The 24,434-nt window shown below is 35.1% G+C and overlaps 2 protein-coding genes across 5 annotated transcripts in view; one reads left to right on the top strand and one right to left on the bottom strand.

Annotated features, from left to right (window-relative positions):
- The window catches only part of LOC145689693 (F-box/LRR-repeat protein 18-like), a 54,014-nt gene extending 51,181 nt beyond the window's left edge, over positions 1 to 2,833 (top strand). For both annotated transcript variants that reach the window (XM_081763894.1, XM_081763890.1), the window contains one exon: positions 1,901 to 2,833. In XM_081763894.1, coding sequence (XP_081620020.1) covers positions 1,901 to 2,123 — 223 coding nt within the window. In that variant the 3' untranslated portion in view covers positions 2,124 to 2,833. The remainder of the gene's footprint in view (positions 1 to 1,900) is intronic.
- A 150-nt stretch (positions 2,834 to 2,983) lies between these two features.
- The window catches only part of LOC145689685 (NHL repeat-containing protein 2), a 46,209-nt gene continuing 24,758 nt past the window's right edge, over positions 2,984 to 24,434 (bottom strand). For 2 of the 3 annotated variants that reach the window (XR_014132107.1, XR_014132108.1), the window contains 6 exons: positions 24,068 to 24,293; positions 21,757 to 21,969; positions 17,341 to 17,454; positions 15,266 to 15,446; positions 3,398 to 5,075; positions 2,984 to 3,363 (listed from right to left, as the gene is read on the bottom strand). Coding sequence is in view for 1 of the 3 variants with exons in the window: in XM_081763884.1 (XP_081620010.1) it covers positions 4,834 to 5,075; positions 15,266 to 15,446; positions 17,341 to 17,454; positions 21,757 to 21,969; positions 24,068 to 24,293 (976 nt within the window). In the remaining 2 variants the exon portion in view is untranslated. Of the gene's footprint in view, positions 5,076 to 15,265; positions 15,447 to 17,340; positions 17,455 to 21,756; positions 21,970 to 24,067; positions 24,294 to 24,434 lie in introns of all 3 variants that reach the window. The other variant, XM_081763884.1, reaches the window with a different exon arrangement.

Raw genomic sequence — 24,434 nt, 5'->3', positions numbered from 1 at the left:
AATAATAGGGCCCATGATTGGTGTTTTTTGAAAATTTCTCATTATATATATTAATGTAACAATTTTTTGTCCATGAACTACTACTAGCTCACGGCACAAATTTCGATGATTCCTGGTACATGACCTATCATTTTTTTATTTTATTTTACATTGATTAAAATGCGTTTTCTAATGAGGGACCTAGAGTTCCAAAATTTATGGAAAAAATTTAGTATCTCGTGATCTTCTCAACTTCAGGAGGATGGAACGTGGTACAGGAATTTTGCATTTATAATAAGCGGACCTGTCTCTCAGCGTTTTTGAAAATTCCCGTTTCAAGGGGACATCTATATACAGGGTGGACCATTTATCGTGATAACCCTTGTAACTTTTAAACTAATGGACAAAAACGTCGAAATTCTATATTATACAACTATTAGCTTGGGGACATTGCCATACTTTGTGATACCACTAAGTTAACTATATTGGCAGTGTAGAAGTAAAAACTTAAGAGTAACAGCGTTTGCACACGTCCCCGGCAATGCCGGATCCGGTTCCGACAATGCCGGCGATAAAATCGGCATCAATGTAATCAAATGGTAGCTTGCACACGCTTTCCGACCTGGCAAAAAAGCCGGTGGAACTCCCGGGACCGGCAAATACAGTCGGCCTAGCCGCCGACAATGTCGGTGTCGGCTCCAGCTCCGGTTTTGTCGGCGGCAATGCTTTCTTATGCGTGGATGCACATACAGCCGGTAATGCCGGAGCCGGCTTGCTGATAATTTCTTCAATCTAGCTACAGTGTGAGTGAGTGGCAAGGCGTTGTGTATTCTTTTCCTGTATTTGGGATTTTTTGTTTACTTCAGTTTTTTCTATTATTTTCTTTTTTTCACATTACTTCAATACATAATGAAGAATGAAGTAATCAAAATAGCTGTGAGGTACCACAAATATATCGGGTTGCTATTTACATAAATTCTCAGCAAGTGAAATTCAGATCTTGTTTGAATTACCGAACTACGGCAACGTGGAAAGGAGTTTCACATATTTATGTATATATATTACTTTGTTATCTCCTACAGCCGAAACTTACTAAAATGATTTTTAAAAAAATCAAAATGGCGGAAATGAACAAAATGAAGATATGAAGAAATTGAATGTTGGATAGTTGCCCAGTGTTTATCCTGTTAATTATGCAACGCAGTATGTAGGGTATGAATAACCATAATAAGAAAACATGAGTTTAAATCTCCATCATAATCGAAGAAGTATGCATTCCCAAGCATAACAAAAGTTGTAAATAAAATTAAAGTAAATAAAAAAACTAAAACTACTACAGAAAGAACTGAAAAAGCACAAGGGGGCGCGATGGCTCAGTGGTAGAGCGCTCACCTCCGGTGCTTGGGGTCCCTGGTTCGATCCCAGCTCTCGCCGTGTGGACTTTGTGGTGGACAAACACCGTGCTCGTGGGTTTTCTCGGGGTTCGCCCGTTTCCTCCCACTTCCTTCATTCCACAATTTCATCAGTTTCTTATCACCGTCTCCTTTAGCCTAACCGGCATAGTCGTGGGACGTAAAACTTAAAGATTTCATTTCATTTTTGAGAAAGCACAAACAGAACAAGAAAATTTCCAGTCTTGTGGGTGCATGCTGCTTTACCCTATAGATCATAATAAAATTATTCATGTACTCTGTGTCTAGTCTTGCATTTGTTCCATAGAACGATTGTGGACTGAGTGAGATATTGTTTATTGCTGAACTCATGTTCTCTCCTTCACGTTCAAACTATTTCTCGACACCGGCATTGCCGGGAACGTGTGCAAACGCTGTAGAAGTGTTGACAGTGTAAACGTTTATGTAAATGAAATATAAATGAATTAACCATATACATTTTAATAATTGTTTCGTCTATTATTTTGTAGGTTTGGCAGAGAAAGACCAGGTCTAAGTTTATTAATTCGAAGCACATTTGGAAATTTTCAGCAAGAGTATATTCACGATTTCTCTATGTATCCAGGCATTCATTATGAAATGATGGCTCAACACTCAAGAGTATGTGCATATCCAGATGGTTCCTCGTGCTCCTCTTTTCAAATAGTGACAGAGTTTGATTCCACAAGATACTTTGATTTTTTTCATCAATAATATAGTTGGCATGTGGACGTAGTATCTTAGCTTCTCATTTTTCGTATTTAATTTGTACATTGAAACAATATTCACGTCAATATCACAAATTTGCACTTGGAAGTTTTACAACAATATAAAAAATAAACTTAACTTGGTGTTCATGAAGTGATGACAGGTTCAAATAACAAAAATTGGCAAAGTTGATCCAAAATGTTTAACATTGTAACTCTGAGTGAATATTTAACCTTAATGCCACAAATGTTTACTTTCAGTTGAACTAAGTTTGTTCAGTGTGACCGTATTGAGTTTAGAATTTTGATTCGGTCGTTTTACTTAATCGAAGGGTTTACTTTCGTTTGAAAAAGAACGTAGATACTTCGATTTAACCTGGTAGGGTTATATTCTATCTGGTAAGCTAGCATGGCTGTATCCGCAAAAAACCTGAAATGTAAACTGTGGGTAGAGAATACTGAGAAAATAACACAAATAGCTCGAATAAATAAAAAAGACATTAGGAATTAATAATAAAACTAAAATTGTAATGTGGTAAAATATCTAGAGCTTTAAGTCTTAAATAATTACACAAGGAAAGTACAAATTTGTAATTTTTCCCAGATATTTTGTATATTGTACAGTCCATACAAATTATTTCCATTAAATTATAGATTCTAGTGTAAGTAATTAACAGTTAGTATTAAAATATCACTTTTCGAATGTAATTAGTAAAATGTCGTTTTATTGTAACCACAATATTCGAATAACGTAATATATTAAAAATACTGTAAGGCTGAGTATTGCTTCAATTAGTAGATGCTAATATTATTTTTGAAACTTCTTTACATTTTGGTACCACATATCATGCTTCCCTAGTAAGCTATGTGAGAAGGCACATTTTTATCATAGTATAATATATACGTACATAGGAATCCATCGAATGCAGAAGTATAATGTTACTTTATTGTGTGGTTTTATGCCTTATATGTATACTTCCTTAAAAAAAATAATAAAAAATAAAGTGCATCCTCTTCCCAGACTAGTGAGGCCAATGGGTTTCACTTTTTTTTCTTGAGTTCGGCATGTGGATGGAGTATACTCAGTAGCACACTACAACTACCTTTACACCCTCGCCCACAGGAACCCATTTTTATAACGATCGAGTTAACTTCTTCGCTGCATTGGAAAGAGTAAACAAAAGATAAATCCTCACCCCAATCCGAGACGAATCCTGTTTTGTTGGTAGATAGACGCTCCACCGCGGCTAAATTCTAATATAATAAAATTCTAATCCGGACCCCAGACTAAATGCATTTTTAAAACAATGTATTTATATGAAAATTTTAGTTGTCGTTTCCCTCATATTTACGGATTTGAATCGCGAGGACTTTTAAAAAGATTGAAAGTTAACTCGGCGCCTAAATTATATAGGAAGAACCCGCAAAATCAAAATATTCGCGTCAGCCAATCGAAGGACGAAAAAACAGTAACACGCTTCCCAGTGAAATACCATCCAAGTCGTTCAAAGCGACGAATTGGAGATTATTATACTAGACACACTAAAAGGAGTAGAGAAAATATCTGTCCATTAAATATATCATCCAAATATTACGATATTGGTGAATATCTTTGCATTTTATCTTAAGATCAGTCACCTCTTTATATCAAGAATACAGAGGACTTCCGTTTTATTATACTTCCCGATTTCACATAATACTAACTGATCCGTCACTAAACTGTCTGTGATGAAACTATTTCTAGATTTTAACACAATAATTTAAAAATATTTCCAGAATCAGTGTCATCCTATACATAACAAAGGACAGTATGTTCTACAAGTCAGTATTAGTTTATCTTAATTGCATAGGACAAACACCATTTCATACCAATCTTCGAGCCAATCACCAGACAAAAATATCTGACCTCGATTTTGGGTTAATGTTTTCTGTTTTTTATAAAAAAAAAATATTAAATAGAAGAAAAACATACGCATAATTATGCTGTTTGGCTGAAGGAGATGTAAATGTGAATTAATTACCTTGAAAAAAATACTGGATGGAACGAAAGCACCTGAAAGAAATTTACAAATAATAATACTTTATGCCTACTACCAAGCCTACACGTTATCAGCTAGCAGTTCGGGATCTTCCCTAGAGCGTAAGTGCTTTGGTTGATTATAGTTTAGCCCTTTCAGCAGCGATGCTACATAAGACTTCGACCTACAACTTAACGTGGGAACCGAACTAAATGAACTCTAAACAGGAATCGAATTCTGGTCTTCCGCATCAGTTATAAGTCTTTTGTCACCGCTTTTAGCACCATAATGATATATTCCCATGACTTTTTCCGTCGTAAAACCTAAAAATAAATTAAGTCGACATGTCAGATGATCGAACCCGCGATCCTGTGTTACAGTGGTGCCAATACAAGTTTGGCATTATTTCATAACAATGAAAAGTATATAAATCCATTAAGTCTTCCAACCAACTCTACAATTTATATGTTAGTTCCAGCGAAAAGAGTAGAGAATTTATATACACACTAACGCAAGTATTGTCAGCTAGAGTAATCTACAGACTAATGAGTATGAAGCGATCAAAATACCCAAAGAAAAGAATGAGGACCATTACTCATACTGGAAGCACTTTGTGAGTCAAACCTCTGTACTAATTCCTTACTTTCTACATATAGTATTGTAGCAGTCAGTTGATACGTATGTAGAAATTACTCATCTTCACGTCACCAAATGTTCCAAAACCACTTCATCCTCACAAGGGGAATCTTCTTTGGAATGTACATTTACCATAAACGTAAAATTCTTCATTGTACACTGAGATTCCTTCTCTAAGCACACAAACAACTTGAAGCATATGCATATTGCTCTTAATGTACCACTCGGTACCTTGGACGCCCTTATCGTCAGTGATACTTCTGGTGTGTAATCTCCACATGATTTGTCCGCTGATAAAGTCTTATCTGTAATAATACAAAAATTTAATATTACAATTATGCTGTGAAAGCTTTGTGACCCGTGACCAAAAGCACACGAAAAAGTGACCAAAATCTCATCATGCCCCTTTTTCCTTTGTCAATTTCTCCATCACTTCTCTGTTTGCTTGTTTTATCTTTTCTTTTTTACTACTTCTTTTTGAGCTTCCTCCTTTCTTAGGTTTTCTAAGTATGCTTTGTAGCTGCGGTAAGCAGACTTACCAGACGTAGGAAGCTTCTAAGTGGAACCAGTTCTGGCCTATTTCCGAATTTCTTCATCCCAGACATTATATTTAACTTAGCATTGAGAGTTTTCGAAGCCATGAAATATTCAAATTCATCACCTACTCTTAAGAACATACCATACAAGCATAACACATGACGAACATGATGAACCACACAAATACACACACACAACGTTGATCGGAGCGTTAACTATTACGAGAGAAAACTAAAAGACTATTATGATAGAAGAAAGAATAGACAGAAGGGTTCTCAACCCCACCTTGAGAGCTTAAGCATCCACCAACCATCCACTGTGCTTTAGAAAGAATAAAAGCTGAAGTGAGAATAAAACTAACTGTTTCACATATGGCAGCAAGTACTGAAGCTTTCAGAAGAGTAATGAGTAACAAGTTTCTGCCTTTTCCCATTTATTTTTATATGTTTCTTACAAAACTACCAACGCAAAACATAAATCACACGAAAAAGTAACTTTTAGTGACAAATTTGAAAAAAAAAAGTAACTTTTAGCGACCAACTTGAAAAAAAAAACTTTTAGTTAAAAAAAAGTGACTCGCTATGAGCCCTTTTATTATTAGTATTAGTAAGAAATTCTGTATGTAAAGACACTATAAAAGTTCCACATTAATAGTTCCTTAAAGAATTAAGAAGATACCTTTAGTAGACAGTACAAACAGAAGTACACTCATGTCCAAAATTATTGTTGCATGTCTATAAATATGTTGTAGTAGGAATATAATTTGATAATGAATTCGCCCGGTATTTCTTATAATGTTAGTATGCGCATAATCGGCAGACATGTATGTGGTAAATTTCTTGTCAAAAGAGCAGTAAAAAGGAACAATAAGACGAAAATAAATCTTTCTTGTCCACTTAGCAACATTTTGTTTTACTCATTCTAATTTTCGTATTTATAGGGGGGCGCGGTGGCTCAGTGGCAGAGCGTTCACCTCCGGTGCTTGGGGTCCCTGGTTCGATCCCAGCTCTCGCCGTGTGGACTTTGTGGTGGACAAACACCGTGCTCGTGGGTTTTCTCGGGGTTCTCCCGTTTCCTCCCACTTTCTTCATTCCACCATTTCACTCATCTCTCATCATCACCGTCTCCTTTAGTCTAACCGGCATAACCGTGGGACGTAAAACTTAAAGATTTCATTTCATTTTTTTTTTTCGTATTTATAATTCTTTTCCTATGAAATTTACTACAAATATACATTTCCCGGTAATACTCACAGTATCAATATTAAAAGTACCCTGCAAAATCATTATCAAATTATATTCTTACAAGAATACAGTTATAGATATGCAACTATCATTTTGGACATGAGTGTACATAGCATAGCTGATTATGTGCTATAAAACCAAGTTTAAAAATGTTAACTTGATACAATGTGCATCAATACAACGAAATATTCTAATGCTGATTCTTAAAACGAGAACATTTTACATCTCGAATCACCACAATGGTATTTTCACTTGCCCAGCTAGACGTCTTCAATTATTTAAGAAAAATTTAATGTGATTTGCGATGATAAAAGATTCAAACACTAATGGTCATTAGGTTGTTTCTTCATATTATATGATATTAGTAGATGCAGTTTTGTTGTGCTGAAATATCAGCTAATGGGTTTTGGTGTACACTGTTTCAATCGACTGAAGTACTTACGGTCAAAACCTATTTTTTCAAAGTACTCTAGATTTTTTGGTTTTAATCCAATGCAATCCAACATTTCCTAAGTTTTCCATTTTGACAATGCCTTATTATCTCAACATAATGAACAACATCGTTTTCAACACAATTAGGCTGTTAAAGTAAAACCTATTAATGTAGCAACTCACTTTATTATGATACTTGCATTTTTTCGATAAAAATATGTTGGCCACTGGTGGATCTTGAAACTTGACCGCATTAAAGGAACATTGTTCAAGTACTGTAAATGTTAGATTCACCTGTGTAATCTTTTCATTTCACAGTAACCGTTTAATACGATTAACGTTCCAGAAGATCAATATACCCACGAGAAAAAAGACGACCTGTCTTGATCAAGAAAAAATCCGTTGCAAAATAAAAAATGGCGGCTTTTCTCCAAGTTTCGTTGAAGCAGCTTCTCCAATGACACAAAAGCGATTGTACTATTTATTAGGATTATGCAAATGGGCCTTATTAGATACTAATGTTAGTACATTACGTACCCTCATGCTCAAAACAAATTGCGCGTATACTGTAACCCACGATTTTTCGCAATTATTACATTTTCCGTACGTTTGAGTAAAATTCAATTATTAGTAAGAGGACATAATAGAAAGCAATCCATCTAAGAAGATATTTCCAAAAAATTTAATAAATAATAAAAATATAACCAAAAAACAAAATTATGCTCGGCTTTGGAGGAATTCTTGCAGTAGCAGAGCACGATTACAGAGGGAATTTCACGATTGGTACTATAGTATTATCCAGAAGTTGAATCAATAAACTAGAAAGTGGAGTAAAATATGCATTTATTGGCTTAAACCTAGGGTGTAAATTTCTGCCAAATATAAATTAGCTTCTGTAACCAAGATGTTGTACAGAAATATAGAAACATAGAGGAAAACTGTTGTCTTAAGTTCGGAAGTGACATGCTCTATAACCATGAGTATTTATTTGTTAAGAAAAAGACATGCAACGAAAGATAGTCTGTGTGGTCACAGGGTAGAGTGGCGGACTGGTAGTTCTTTTACTGTTTTGATACTAGATCGAATCTTTTTTTTTTTTTTTTTTTTTTTTTTTTTTTTTTTTTTTTTTTTTTTTTTTACAAAACATAGAAAATGCATAATTTTCATATTAATAAGAACCGAAACGATATAATAAAAAAATAACTAATTGATAGTGTCCTTTAATCAACGTATTTATTCAAGATTGGAGTACTATTAGTAACAGCAATTGTTTTGTTTATGGTATGGTGTGCTTATTCTCCCCTTTCCGTTTTTTCACAGCAGACGAACTTCAACTCCTTCGAGTGTGTCTGTGAGTCAGGAATAGAAAAAAACAAAACATGCGCGACCTGCAGCCTTACAGTTACGGCGAACGAAGTAGAATAGCTCGTTGTCATGAATGAAAAAAAAAAAAAAAAGCTGATATTAAATTATTGTTCTACTGTTTGTGCGTGTGTGTTTCTTTTTTAGAGTATTGACTCTCTCTCATACCTTTTTTTTTTTCATGTCCACAAGTGCAAGAAATGCAATCATAAGTCTGTGTAGTAAGGAATAAAGAATGCTTTCTTTAAACAAAACTAAATTATACAGCTCTATTTGTGACCAACACGAATGCTTCCAAAAGATGCCATGGATTTTTTTTTTTTTTTTTTTTTTTTTTTTTTTTAGCGCGACAACACATTAAACACAACAAATTTAATTTTGGGGATTACAAATTATCACTTTAGGTGTCGATGTAGGTCTATTCGTTTTCACATTCGATCGACGAAAAGAAGAAAGTGTGGTGATAGTCATAAAAATTGAATACGAGATTTCAATGAATTCAAGTTACACGACCCAACATATCGAAAAAATGATTTTTTGATGTCTGTCCATCTCTTCGTCTGTCGCTTCGTCACGTTTTTACATGCACTTTTACTATACTCAGAGGCCATACTGTTCAACGTATCTGGACCGAATTCTAGACATAACGTTTTAATAACATAGTATTGTTTCGAATTTTATATCCTTCAACACCTAAAAGTAAGGGTAGTTTACTGAAGGATAAAAATTTAAAATAATTCAATTTTCTCAAAAAAGAAAAAAAAGCTGTGACGATTTTATTTATTTTTTTTATAAATATATATTTTATTAACAATTCTCTACCGTAGTATGAATCATTTTTCTGAAAAATACATATGGTTTAATTTACTGTATGGTATGCGCTCTTTTTGCACAATTTTCTCAACCACATTTCATAAATAAACGTATCATTAATAACCTAACAATATGACAACTCGTTCGTCATGTAAACATTCGGAAGTAGTAGTTTATTCTGCTTTTTTGGTTGGGAAATTTTGGTCTTTTTTTGAAAATTTTGCTTTAAATTGATAAAGCAGACTTTGTTTCGCTTCTCTACAATACAAGAACTCATTTGATTAGTGGTTGATGTAGATATAATATAGAACCTCTAAAATAAACCATGAATTTCGAAAAGATTTTTTTTTTTTTAATTCTTAACATATTTACACTATGAATTCCAAAGGATTAACCAATATATATATATTATAAATTTTTAACTTCTTATACATAAAAATAAGTATTTTTTTTTAAAAAAAAGATACACAAATAACTAGCAATATTGTATGTAGTATTTTTACTTCAAAATATCACACACCTTCATTTTGAAACAAAAAAATAAAGCATGAGAAAAATACATTTATATGATAATCTTAAAAGCTGCACATCAAGAACTTGGTTTCGGGTGGTTCTGTACATTCTTGAAATTTTTAAGTTTTAACTTTCATATACATTGTATGAATATTTCGAACAAATTTTTCATTCATTGATCACATACGTAATAATGTTACCACCTATCAGGTGCTTGGAATCTGCAAAATCTGTAAAATTCCAATTCTATAATGCACTGACTGTTCCTTAAGCTTGTTCAGAATCGGGAAAGTACCAAATTTTCTGTTAATGGATCATATGCGTAAAAGACTGTTCATCTGATCGTACGGTTTCCTAGAATTACAACCACCATCACGGTTTACCCAGTCCTGAAGGTTTCTGAATTTTTAGCGACAGGAATTCAACATATCATTACGAAACTTTTTTTATATTTTTTTAAAAAAGAGAAAAACTATGGAATACATTTAAGAAGAGTGGAAAGAACCAATCACTGTTCCAATTCACAAGAAAGGCGACAAAACTGAATGTAATAATTATCGAGGGATTTCTCTTAACATTCTATTAACAAGATTGATTCCATACGCAGATGAAATTATTGGAGATTATCAATGTGGATTTAGGGACATCGATCAACTATCGACCAGATATTTACTATTTGATAAATACTCGAAAAGAAATGGGAATATATTACCCCGTACATCAGCTGTTTATTGGTTTTAAAAAGGCTTACGACTCGGACAGGAGAGAAACATTGTACAACATTCTTACAGAATTCGGAATATCGAGAAAGCTAGTTAGATTAATTAAAATGTGTTTAAATAAATCCCAAAGTAAAGTCCGAGCAGAAAAATTCTTGTCCATGAGCTTTGGCGTCGAGAATGGCCTGAAACAAGGAGATGCGTTGTCGCCATTATTGTTCAGCTTTGTTCCGGAGTACGCTATAAGGAAAATTAAAGATAGCAACCAGGCCCTAGAGCTGAACTGTATTCACCAGGTTACGGCGTATGCTGATGATGTAAATTTAATAGGGGATGATAGGAGAACAATAGAAAGAAATGTAGAGTCCTTATTAAACGCTTGCAGTGACATTGGTTTAGAAGGAAATGCAGAGAAAACTAAATACATGGAAGTTCACCGGGATCGTAATATGGCAAATTATGGATGCTTTAAAATATCAAATAATACTTTCGACAAAGTGGATATTTCAAATATCTGGAATCAATATCACCAGATCAAAATCATATCCACAAAGAAATTAAATGTCGACTGACATCAGGAAATTCGTGTTATTATTCAGTTCAAAGTATTTTGTCGTCGCGAATTCTGTCGAGGAATTTAAAGCTTAAAATATATAAAACGATAATCATGCCTGTTGTGTTTTATGGTTGTGAAACAGGGTCGCTTGAGGGAAGAACGCAGACTGAAAGTATTTGAAAATAAAATCCTGAGACGAATATTCGGATCCACGAGGAAAGGGAATGAGGGAAACTTTATAATGAAGAATTGCATAATTTATATGATTTACCATACATCGTTACGGTCATCAGGTCTAGGAGGCTCAGGTGGGCAGGTCATGCACCCAGAATGGAAGAAGGTAGGAACGCTTTCAAAGTTTTAACTGGAAATCTAATTCGAAAACGTCCATTAGGAAGACTTAGACGCAGGTGGAAGGACAACATTAAAATCGATCTCGCAGAAATGGAAATACAAAGTAAAAACTGGGTCCAGTTGGCTAACAGTTGAAGTCAGTGGAGAGCTTCTGTGAACACGGCACTGAACCTTCGGATTCCATAGGCCATAGAGAGAGAGAATATACTTAAGTTAAGCACAACTGCACAACAACCATGAGTGAGTGGTTAGCTTTTGCGCTTCTATCGGGATGTCCGGCATTCAACCCCGCATTCGACCATTTTGACAAAAGTTTTTCTTAATTATATCTGTGAATGTGGAGATAATGCGCGTACTGTGAGTTCTGACCGACTTCCTTTCTTATCATTTTTAAATCACTGTTATTACTGATTACCTACAGTGACGGATTTGCGAAGGGGGTTAAGGTGGGGATGTTTTACGGGTGAAGCTTGTACCCCGAAATTACAGAATTTCTAAAACAAACGAAATATTTGTTATGCCTTTACTCATAAACTTCAAGCTCTTCTCAATTAAAAATAGATGCTTTTAGAAAAACTAAACATTAATTAAAAAAAAAAACTCTCAAAATACTTTTCTAAATCCGCCACTGATTATCAGTGTAAAATGGTCTTCAAGGTTATATCCGGAAGGTTATTGCTAAATCATTGCACAATTACAGTATAACAAGAATGTAGAATTACGCTTTGATAGATATACTGACAAACGTACGCTCTGACGGATATATTGAAAAACAAAAGTTTAACTTATGTGCTAGAAGCTAGAGTAAGCCTACTAGTCTATAGGAAATGAAACACGGATGACTAAAAAGAAATCTCGATAACTCAGAAGTTAAAATAAAGTTGCCCTCAAATACTACGTACTTTATATTTACTTTAATTCACAAAACATATGTTCCATCCATCATGATGGTGAATTCCAGAGCGAAATATAGCTTTTAGGTCATGAAATCTTAGAGTATACTATAAGAAAGCTATTTTAATAGTAAAATCACAAAAATGAAAAAGGCCAAAATTTCCAAAATTCTCGTTTTCCCCAAAAAGCCGTTTTTTTATGTGCAAAAAACCATTGTTTCAAAAAAAGCCGGCTTTTTTGCATCTTTACATAGGTGTCATCGCATATCAAGCCGTTTTTTTCGATTTTCGACTCGAGGGGGATTACAAGGGGCATTCTTTCATATTATTTTCAATTTTCATATTATATTTTCGATGTTCATATTATTTTCAATAGAATGCGTAACCTAAGGATCAATTAGGAGTTTTTAAATACGTATATGCCAGAAATACAGTGTCTCACGAGTCTTTCATGTTAGGGAGATGAAACTTGACATATAAACTTGGACATGTGCCCCAGCATTTTCGAAAATTCTTCTTCTAAAAGGGACGACTGAATCGTTTAAAACAAACTTTCGAACATAGCACTTGAGCCGAGTTTCATTCAAATGGATGTCTGAGAGGGAGGGGAAGTTAACATATACACTGAAAATTAAATATCTCCACGAGCCTCTAACTGTACAGAAATGAAATTCGTTGTGTAAACTCATTTAAATAAGTTGCCACGTACTGCAGCGTTTTCCAAACGTCCGCTTCTAAAAGGGATTTTGGGGGCAATATTTTAATTTCTCATTTCGTATTGATAGAATGACTAAACTGTGGAAACGTTTCAAGCTTTTAAAATTAATTTTCGAATACAATTAGTATTTGGATCAACCTGATTTTTATTTTATTTTATTTTTTTATTTATTATCAATTCACGTTGATTGAAGAAAAATAACCTACGGTGAAACGATACTTTTAATCTTTCGAAAATTATGGCTGCTCCACCACATGAAATGCAGGAACTAAACCGAGTGGATGCAGAAGCGACATCATGTTCTAGTTGTCAAGAAACTCACGAACGAGAAGTGTTCGGTCAGAGGGTGCATTGTATACTTGGACAATTCAATTCTTCGCATATCACAGATTGATCGCTTTCACCGAATGTTCTCAAATGCTGCAATAAAACTGTCCCTGGAGCACGAATTCGCGATTAACAATGCCACGCATATCGAACAACATCATGACCATGTCTTCATTGAACTGCAAGTTATTTTCACATCCTTCGGTCGTGGAAATTGCGATGCCTTTCCCATTCCAATGATTGCTACTTTATCTCAAATCCGTACCCGTGGACCCAGGACTGATCACCGGTGATAATCCTCGACACAAAGAATGGATCATCCGAGACATAACCACGGAGATCTTGGCATATTTGAACGCGATGTGGTCAGCACTCGGGAGAAAGTTGATACGGACACGCCACATGTTTAATTTCGATGTTAGGATTGTGTGCGCTGCCTTGTATGGCACACCAACAGTGTGTGCGAACTCGCTAATCGTCCTCAGATGATACTCACAACACATACATACCATGATTCGTTTCGTATTTTCGGGGATGATGCTCATGGAAGGTGGTCCAGATCGCTCATCTTCAAGGAACGTTCTTCACCTCTTACACGCCTGTGCCATTTGAAACACTGCGTACGACTTATTGCCTTATCGCCTAAGTTTTTCACACCATGTGCATGACTGTGGCCGGTTTGCCCAGTTTAACGCAAAAATTTCACGTTTGTTCGCTGTTCCAATCTTTTGTTCATGATGTAATCACAAGACTACCATATATATGTGCTCCCAAAACCATATCGATGTTGCACAGCGATGTCTCTTGACATATTGTCGTATCAAGATTAAAGATGATTATAGCTGCAAGCGCAACCTTGTGCTGTTTGTAGATAGTCTCCACTTCGTCTTCGATACCATACCATAAAGAACATTAAAGGGCATTCATTGCCCGTGGTATTGATCCATAATTTTCGGAATGGTTCGAGTATTTTTTCTTGGATGTCAATATTATCTGTATGCCATATGAAGTAAATACAAAATCAGAGTACAACGATCGATTTTATAAGTAAACAGCACTGTATTTTTTCTAACGTAAGCTTATCTAATCTATATTTGATGTACAAGGGCCAAAATACTTAGTGAAAATTTGCTAGCCTACCGACAGAATCAACTGACTTTGGTTTTCACCTGTTTGCATTGTTTGTTTTGAACTACCAACTATCAACAAGTAAATAAAACACGATTCAATACTTCTATGATCGTGTATCAAAGGTTTCGAGACTTGTTCAAGTGTCCTGAAGAATGTTCCTCTGAAAGTGTAAATCTGAAGTCTCGAATGATTTTGTTGAAGCTTTTCTGTTGGCCAGTCTTTAATGGAAGCAATGATGCCCAACATAGACACAATATTTTTCCGTTGGATACTTTCTTGGTCATTATTGGACTACATACCATTTTACAAAATATTGTTTTTAATCTTCTGGGGTTCGGTTCGCGTGACTGATACATGAAATCTATTACACGCATTAATATTTTCTAAAGACACCTAACCAGTAAGAACAATAAAATGGCTAATTTTCTCTCGTATCCAAATAACAATAACTACTGTATTTTTCTCTCTACAGACTTAGATACAGTGCTCTTCTAAAATTCACGCGATTATTGAAAATCCCTGCATATTTCCGAAAGCTTTAATACTATTAAAACTTACAAATTCGCAAATCATTATATTTGTCTTGTCATTATTTACAATATATCATTATTATTCGCAAATCATTATTTACAATATTTTACTTTCTTCTGTTCATTTTACAATCTAGATTAATACTTTCTTCCAAGTTTAGCTACATTTATTCAAATTATTAAGGAAAGTAAAATACGTAAAAATGACAATCATTATGAAAAAGTAACCTTTTACTTTGATTTTTATATTATTTTCCATCGCCACGTGATGAGATCCGAATCCGCCTCGCAACTGGAACTTGGGCCTCTCTTAAAAACTAAATAAAAATAAAAATGCGTGCATTACTCGGCTATTGAAAACATTACCTTGACACTGCAAAAACCATTTTTGAGGTGCTTCCGCTGTCAAACAAAGGCTGTTCTCAAGGGAAACTTTAAGTTTGATGAATATACAGCCACCTTCAGGTCTTATATACACATCCTCTTTCTTCACAATGCAACACTGCGGTGTTGTCGTCATGTCTGGCTCTGTTGTGCTTAAAGTCAGCTGAAACAAAAATAAGAAAAGTAATATTTTTTTAAGTCTTAATAAGGCTGCAGTTTAGTAATGGCAGAGGAGTGGATAAGAATTCCACTATTACGTAAAAAAAAAAACAGTTTAAGGTATTAGTTTCATATTAATTTTATTATTATTATTATTATTATTATTATTGTTTAAGATCAAAATACAACACTACCTTGGTAGACAATAGGAGATAATAGTTTAGTCTGCGGAAGTTGCAGATGAGCAGCAAGAAAACGCAAAACGAAAGATGTAATTGTCTACGGAACTAATGCATGTAGAGAGCAAACAAAAGCATTCGTAATCGTTGATATTTCTCTCTTCTTTTCCTACTCTTTAAATCGCTAAAGTGGTTGTTTAACTTCGTTCGATTTTCTGCAAACGAAAATAGGCTGCATTTTTTTTTTTTTTTTTTTTTTTTTTTTTTTTTTTTTTTTTAATATTTCCTTCCTTTTGCTCAAACGTTGTACCTATGATAAGACGGCCACAAGCAATCGAAATAGTTTTACAAAAAATATGAAAGAGGATTTTTTTAACGTAATTACTGGTTATAATAAAACTTCTACTATGGAAACGTGCTTTACTGAAATTTTGTGGCATGCTATAAAACATAAAAGCAAATGTTTTTCCAATATCATTGAGCATTCAAAATTTATTGTAAGTACTCCAATAACATGAGTTTTAATAATAGAATAAGTAATTCTATGGACGCAACGACAAAGATTTTTGATTCTGAAACAACTTAACTGCAGGCAAGATGGTTATGACATTTAAATAGCAGCAGATTTAAAGAGTAAAGAACAATATACCTTAAATAAAAATAAAATCTCACCAAAGCAAACTCTTTTAATTAGTGATCTGTGTTACAGTTTCGGTAATATAATATTGGCTTCCTCAGAAACATCAATTAAAGTACAATCTAAGGCTACAGCTTATAAATTTCAGAAAATGAGAGGAGGTCAATTTTCATAACCAATAAAATTCTTCCTTTCATTTGTACAGTTTTAAATTTTTTAATTAGGTAGAGACCTCAACGTTTCATTACATTTAAACATTTAAAAGAAAGTAAAGAAAAAACAGTGGGTAAGAACAAAAGAAAGAAAAAGATTAATGAAATGGACCAGTATACATGATTTACAAAGGAAGGTAAAAGACAAGATAGAAAAGAAAGATGGCAAAAAGACACAACATGCAGTTTTCTATTCTCTTTCTTTTCTATCTTGTCTGACGTCTTATTCTAGAAATTATGTATACTTGACCCATTTCATTAATCTGCCTTTTCTCTTCTCCATAGTGCTTCTTTCCACTAAAATTGTAACAATGAAAGTAAAAACCTTACTGGTTGTCAGATATCTCTCATTTTCTGAAATTTATAAGCTATAGCCTTAGGTTGTACTTTCATAATGTGACTAATGAAGACAATGGTATGTATATTGCTAGAACTGTCATACATTATTAATTATAAGAGTTTGCTTTATTCAGATTTTATTTTTATGTAAATTGCACAGTCTCAAAACTACGATGAGCAGTATTTAGAAACAATATTACATATAAGATAGCCAACCGGAACAAAATTAATTCTTCCTTCTTAACATTGCATATGACTCTCTCTCAGATTAAGCGGACCTTTGAAGCGAAAATATATGGCTCGGGATGTCAAGGGTAAAGAACAATATTACGTAAAGATAGCTGATCTGAACAAAACTATTTTTTTTCTCCGTTATACTGAAAGTAATTCATTAATCAATATTGGAGTGAATAATTTTTAATACTTATTTGACTAAACTTAAGCTTTTATCGGTAATACCCAAATTTGAGATTTCATTCATGATAACTGCTAATAACAATTACATTATATATATTCGAGGACAATTCTTACCTGTGATACACACATTTGTTTCAAATTAACAATCTTAATGCTATGATTATTGGTATCAGCAACAATGAGACGGCTGCCATTTTCATCAACACAAATGCCACCAGGTTCGTTGAACTGAAAGAGAGAAAAGACACTGCTTATTCACAATCACTCGTTATTATCTTTGCCTAATTTAGCGATAAACAGAACTAGATAAAACAATAACATACTCTTTCAAGATCCATAGTTTTATTACGCTTCGCAGTAAGTGTTGCTTCGCAAATATTCAAGATTTGAAACGCAAATGCCCTAAAAGAAAAGCCTGATCTCTGGACTGGAAAGTGCCAAAACCCTAATCTTCCTCTTGCTGAGACAATGCTTTATCATAGCGTTTCTGAAACTGAGTTTCTTGTAGTCTGCCTTCGTGGTCCTCTTACTTTGAACATTAGTCAAAAAAGACCAAACAAAAAGTAACGTTTTGTAGGTAGAGACTGAGTACATGCGATTGAGTTTTATCCTTCACCGTTTTATTACAAAAGTTTCAAAGTTTATATAAGTTTATGATACAAAGTCTATTTTACAAGCTTAGTCCTAAGACCCATATACAGGGGATTGACAAAAAAAAAAAAAATCTAAAAACACTTCATACAGGACACGTAAGTTTTGCCCTCCACTATACGACACGTAATGCGGTTGCCGATTGTTTTTTTTTTTTTTTTTTTTTTTTTTCAATGTGTCATGTGGACCTTCCTCTTGCGTCAGCAGCAACCAGTTCACCTGTGAGTGTCGTGGTGTGAAAGTGGTGCGGTAAAATGGGCGACCTGACAGACTTCCAAAGAGGCATGATCGTTGGTGCCCGTCTGGTTGGAGCTTCAGTGGCAACAGCGGCGAACATTGTAGCGGTATCGAAAGGCACTGTGTCCAATGTCACGAGGGCATACACAATTCATGGGCAAACGACGTCTGCAAAGCACAACAGTGGTCGAAAAACAATCCTGTCAGGTAGGGACCGGAGGGCATTAAAACGGATTGTTGCAGCTAAAAAGAAGACCACTGCAATGAAAATTACGTCTGAACTCAATTCCGGCCTACAGAATCCGGTTTCATCGAAAACAGTGCGACGGAAACTTCATAAAATGAAAATTCATAGCAGGGCCGATATCGCCAAACCCCTGGTCACAGCAGTAAATGCGAAGAGGCATATCCAGTGGTGCAAGGACCACAAGGCGTGGACTTATGAGCAGTGGAAACACGTAATGTGGTCCGATGAATCGACCTTTACCTTGTTTCCAACAACCGGTCGTATTTACGTATGGAGAACAACGTCGCAGGCCTATGATACAGACTGTCTGCTCGCAACTGTAAAGCATAGGGGTGGTTCTGTTACAGTATGGACAGTGATATCGTGGTTTTTTGCAGGTCCCATCATAGCCCTGCATGGAATGATAAATGCTAAGGCGTATGAGGCCATTTTTGGGGACCAGGTTCTACCCATGGCCCAAATATTTTTCCCTGATGGTGATGGCATCTACCAAGCTGATTTGGCACCCTGTCACGCTGCAAAAACTGTGAAATCATGCTTTGAGGAGCATGATCAGGAGCTATCACACCTCTCCTTTTCCCACAATCACCAGATCTGAACATCATTGAGCCATTGAGATCTGAGTTAGAAAGGTGTGTTCGGTCTCATTAACCTCCACCAGCATCCCTTAAGGAACTGGAGCGTGTTTTGGTGAAACAATGGTACCAAATTCCATACACCACGATTCATGATTGATATTTTATAAAATGTATCAGCTTGCCTACTCCATAAAATATTCTTGATAGCCTTCAATTATTAAACAAAAAGATATATAAATTTTCTTCTACTAATTCCAATACAAATTTAAAGGAATTTTAATGACTATTTTAAACATATACGCATACTGTAATTAATAAATGCTGAGAATATAAAAGAAAACTATAAATTTACTTTAGAAGAAGACAAGAGTAGGGCGGTCCGCAGAACATTCTGACTAGTAAAAATGATCTCCTTGAAAAAAAAAAAAATAAATAAATGAGAAACGCTGATCTACCAGAAAACCAATAGAGACGCCATCCAGTACATAACAGACCGGGTTTCGAGACCCCACCAGACCAAATTCATATTTTTTTACGTTATTTCAACAGATATGTCTTGCTTACATTATATATTACCTTTCTCTCGGTCTTTTATACTATACCATATTGTATATAACGCTATAGGTTACTCTTATAACAATATTTTTTAATAGAACTTTATATTTAATAATGTCTATTTCAGGAGAACTAATAACTATTTTCGATTACCAGTTATTCTATTATTTGTCTATTTACTATTTATTCCAAACTATTGTGTACTTTCAACACAACTTATTATCGCTTTGATGTTTTGTAACCTATTATTCAGATATAAATATTTATTAGGTGACCAAAAAAGTACGTGCCGTTTTGCAAAACACCGCTGCTTTTGCTCCTCAAGCAATCCGAGATGACATAGTTGGTAGGTATGTGTGCTCTTGTCTGAAAGCTTGTTCAGTGGCACGTCTGCTATCGTAGAGAACACGTTGCATTTAGTCGTGAGAATTGAGATATTCATTGTGAACTATGGGTGTGTCAAACGCAGTGATTACGGCTTGTTTACTCTACGAGTTCAAATTGGTACAAAATGTACTGAAGCAGCAAGAAAAATTTGCTCCGCATTTAGAGAGGCTACTGTTATCGAACGAACCGCACGTAAGTGGTTTAATACTTTTTCGACTGGTGATGAGAGCCTTGAAGATAAACCTCGATTTGGAAGACCAAAATCACTCAATGTGGACCAGCTGAACAGGCCGGTAGCCAGCCAAAAATGTAGGGAGGGTCCGGCTGAACTTGGGGGGAAGGGGGCGATCCAACCATATTATAGTTCATTTGCAAGCCTACCATGGAAATTTTAGGGGGGGCAGCAAAAATTTAGGGGGAGGCACCCTACCCCCCCCCCTCCCTGGATACGGGCCTGCAGCTGAACGCAGCTATTGAAGAGGATTCGAGCCAGACATGTCAGAAACTCGCTCAACGGTTTGGGGTAAGTGATGAAATCATTCGTTTGCGTTTACATGAGCTTGGACGATCGTGGAGAAGAGTAAGTGTGTCCCACATGAGCTGAATGCCACGACCAGACTTCAGATGTTGAGCATTTGCTCATCATTGCTGAGTAGGGACAAAAATTGTCCAATTTTGAACCATATTTTGACATGTGATGAGAAGTGGATGATGTATGATAAAAAGAAGCGCTCGTACCATTGGTTGCTACCCAATGACTCAATGCCTCTGTCTGCTAAATCCAATATTCATCAGCGCAAGGTAAAGCTGTGTGTATGGTGGACTAGTGCTGGGATAGTGCATTTTGAGTTTTTGGAAAGTGGTAAGACCATCACAAAAGATGTTTACTCAGCACAACTGCAAACGGTGGCTACCAAACTCGTCCAGAAACAGTTAGCACTCGTGAACAGAAAAGGAGGTTCTGTATCAACAAGACAATACGAAATTTCACACAGCAAGGATGACCCTGGAAGTGACTCGGCACTTTGGTTGAAACTTTTGCCCCACCCTCCTTACTCCCTAGACGTCGCTTTATCAGATTACCATCTCTTTTTGACCATGGACAATTACATGAGCAATCGGCAGTTCAAAACTCTGGAAGAAGTTGAAAACGCAGCGGAGCAGTTTTATTTTATTTATTTATTTCTTTTAAGTTTCTACAAATTTCTACAAAAATGGCATCTATGGACTTGTTCGTAGAAGGGAGAAGGTTGTAGAAGCGGATAGAGGCTATTCTATTGAATAAATATTGTGTAAACACCTTCTATTATGTAACACCTTGTTTTCTTTTCTATGCTCAAACAGCACGAACTTTTTTTGGGTCACATGGTATATTGCACGCTGGTGGTAATATAGGGAAATAATATGCATATGCAGTTTAGACATTTCAGGCACATGCATTACTTCATTTTATCTTTACACCTAATGTGTCAACATAGGTTCATCCACCAGTAGAGTTTCAGAAAAAATAGTTTCAAATACAAATTTTACATAAAGGTTTTATTATTCCATATTTTATAATGAATCAAAGGAAAATTTACTTCTTCAAATTCTTCCAAAGTAGCATACGAATAAAAATGGAATCGTCTATGTGGTAATGGTATGAAGGTACGCTATGAACCATACCATTTCAGTAGTGATTTCGCGGATATTATACTTCTACGATCAATGCAATAAGTTACCTAATGATACATACAATAACGTCAAATGTTACGTTTGTTTCATCAGTAACTGCTACTACTCAATTTTCTGACAACGTTGGTATATACTATGCCGTCTCTAAAGTGTGACCCAATTTAACGAAACTTAACTAGAGATATGTATGGATAGCGGTACCTGAGTGTCAATTGTGCCACAAACATCTCCTGGTTTGCCTGTTCCTAACAGAGTTGTGCATTCGCCATCTTCAACACAGATTTTTTTAATCTTATGATTGTATGAATCAACAACATATAACGTTTTGTCGTCTGACGACCAACTCACTCCCAGTGGATGCTGAAACTTCGCATCGTACTTTTTTCCATCAGCGTCACCAAACGCAAAGAGATTCTGAAATATTACAAATGCAAATTAGGCTAAACTGGAACAAACTATGAAATCAACAAACAATTTTCTGAACTGAAACAAACAATTTTCCATATCTTGTATTTAATTAAATAGTGTCGTTACCAATCTTGTGCCTGTAGAATTTGTCTTCAATATAATTTATGAGTCCGTGCATCTCTTTATGAGTTGACAAAAAAGCGAAAGTTGTATGAATGAATTCACTTTACTGATTAGAACCTCCCCCACTAACAGTCTTGTTAAGCTGAAGACAGTTCCAAACAATCAAGCCGAGGATTCTGCAACCCAAGCGAAATTTCTTCAGCTATCTGGTGTTATGCTGCGAAAAACTACTCCTTTACCTTTACTACTACAAAGGTTTCAGGTTACTTTCGCGGCGTTACGGCCCATGTTTGTGGTTGTCAAATCACACACGAAGTACAGCGATACACAACCATTCAGGGCACAATCAAATTACTCATCTAGTAATGTTCTTTTCAATTTTTGCTCCAATATTTCAAACGGGACACTTGGCCATTCATCCTCAGGGGGCAAACAGTGGTTTAAATTTTTTTTCACATGTCTCACATTGTCTTCTTTGTCTCAATAGTGATAGTTAAAGGATATTACGAAAATTATGAAAATCTTATAAAATTTGCTTACCTATCCAATAGTAATAGTTTTCTCGTCTTTTTTGTTTGATGAATTTTTCATAGTCAGCATGTCACGATAACCACTCAACAGATAACCAATTTAAATCGTTATGTACACAATGTAGCCAGGTCGAGCTACTTTCCCAATTTTTGTAATAATATGAATATATCCAATTTTATTAAATATTAGGTGCACTGATTTACATGAATAAAAATTATGTTTACATATGATTACAAAAATTGAAAAAAAGTTTGACCTGGCTACATTGTGTACATGGCGATTTAAATTGGTTAGCTGTTGAGTGACTATGACGACGTGCTGATTAAAATGGATCAATCAAGAGGACCTAAAACACAAATAACAAAAGTTAGTAATTTAAAATACAAGCAAGCTATTTTTATTCGAAACGGTAAGTGACCATAAGTATCGATAAAATTTACGTTATATTCTTTAATTAGTAATGCTGAGACCCAAGAAGACAATATAAAGATGTGTGGTGAAAATAAATTTAGGCCACTGTGTGCTGCTGAGGATAAATGACAGTGTCTCATGTGAGATATTGTAGGAAAATTGAAAGAAACATTACTGGGTGAATAATTTGATGATTTTACAATATGTTCCATATACTCGATAAGTAATTACCATTATCTATATTCGTATTAGTGAATATCTTCGACAGTTTCAACTGCTTCGGTCACAAGACACACACTCTGCATGTAATAACACCTATGCCAATATTGTAAAATGTACGCCTTATTCTTGTATATGGGTAGTACTGTAGTGCTCTAGGCATTTTTTTCATTCTTAATTATAAATGGACTCGCACCTAGACTATGAACAGTAACATATGTAATCTCTCGAAAGTCATATCGAGAATTTTCACTAAGCTGAATCCCAAATTATATCAGTATTAAAAATAACAGGGGTATCACTTTGATCCAAGATCGCAACACTTCGTAATGGGCGATTTTTATGCAACGTAACGCAGAAGAAAAAACCAAATCTTTTGCGATTCATAATCTTTCCTTTTTCCAACTTCGACGATGAGTTAAAAGTAAGTGCAAAGAATGAAAAAAGGACTGACAGGACCGGGACTCGAATCCGGGACTTCTAGCATACCGTGCCGATGCGTTAACCACTACGCCACCCAATCCGTTTCCTACACTCTCGAGGTGGATGCTCTTATCTCGGACTGCAAGGGTTGTACCACATACCCCTGCTGTGATTGGACAATCCTGTGTCCATATACCGAGCACCTTATCACGGTTCGGATTTCATATATACTAATGAAAGGAGGAAATAACTGATTTTTTATTGTACACACCGAATTCTCTATAGGTGAATTCTAACGTAAAGAGTGTTCGTGTGATGTCTCATTCGAATATATGTTTCGGATTAAATCATACGACACAATGAATTTTAATACAAAGAGCAATAATTTTATACTTACTGAGGGCGACCTGTCTCCTCCTGCAACATGCTGCACTTTCCCATCCACTAAAGACAAAGACCGCACACTTGAACTTTCACTATCTGCTATATATATACATTGCTTTTCTTCTGCGAAAGAAATTCCTGAAGGTTGTGCAAATCCTGCGACATGTGGGTAAGAATTATTTCGATTTTCCTCTTTTCCACTCCCAGCGACCATCATGCAAGTTCCAGCAGCACACTCTCTACACCCATAAAATAAAATTTTAAAAACTTAAAAAATCTTTTCTCTGTCAAAGGTAAAAAAGTTGTTCTGACTTTATCTACTAGAAATATCGAATAACTATATCTATATCTATAACTAGAAATATCTTCCGGTACTGATT

Source organism: Thermobia domestica, chromosome 1 (genome assembly GCF_964235325.1).
Source record: "Thermobia domestica chromosome 1, izTheDome1.hap1.1, whole genome shotgun sequence".
NCBI classification, from domain to species: Eukaryota; Metazoa; Arthropoda; class Insecta; order Zygentoma; family Lepismatidae; genus Thermobia; species Thermobia domestica.
This window is presented reverse-complemented; position numbering and strand designations above follow the sequence as displayed.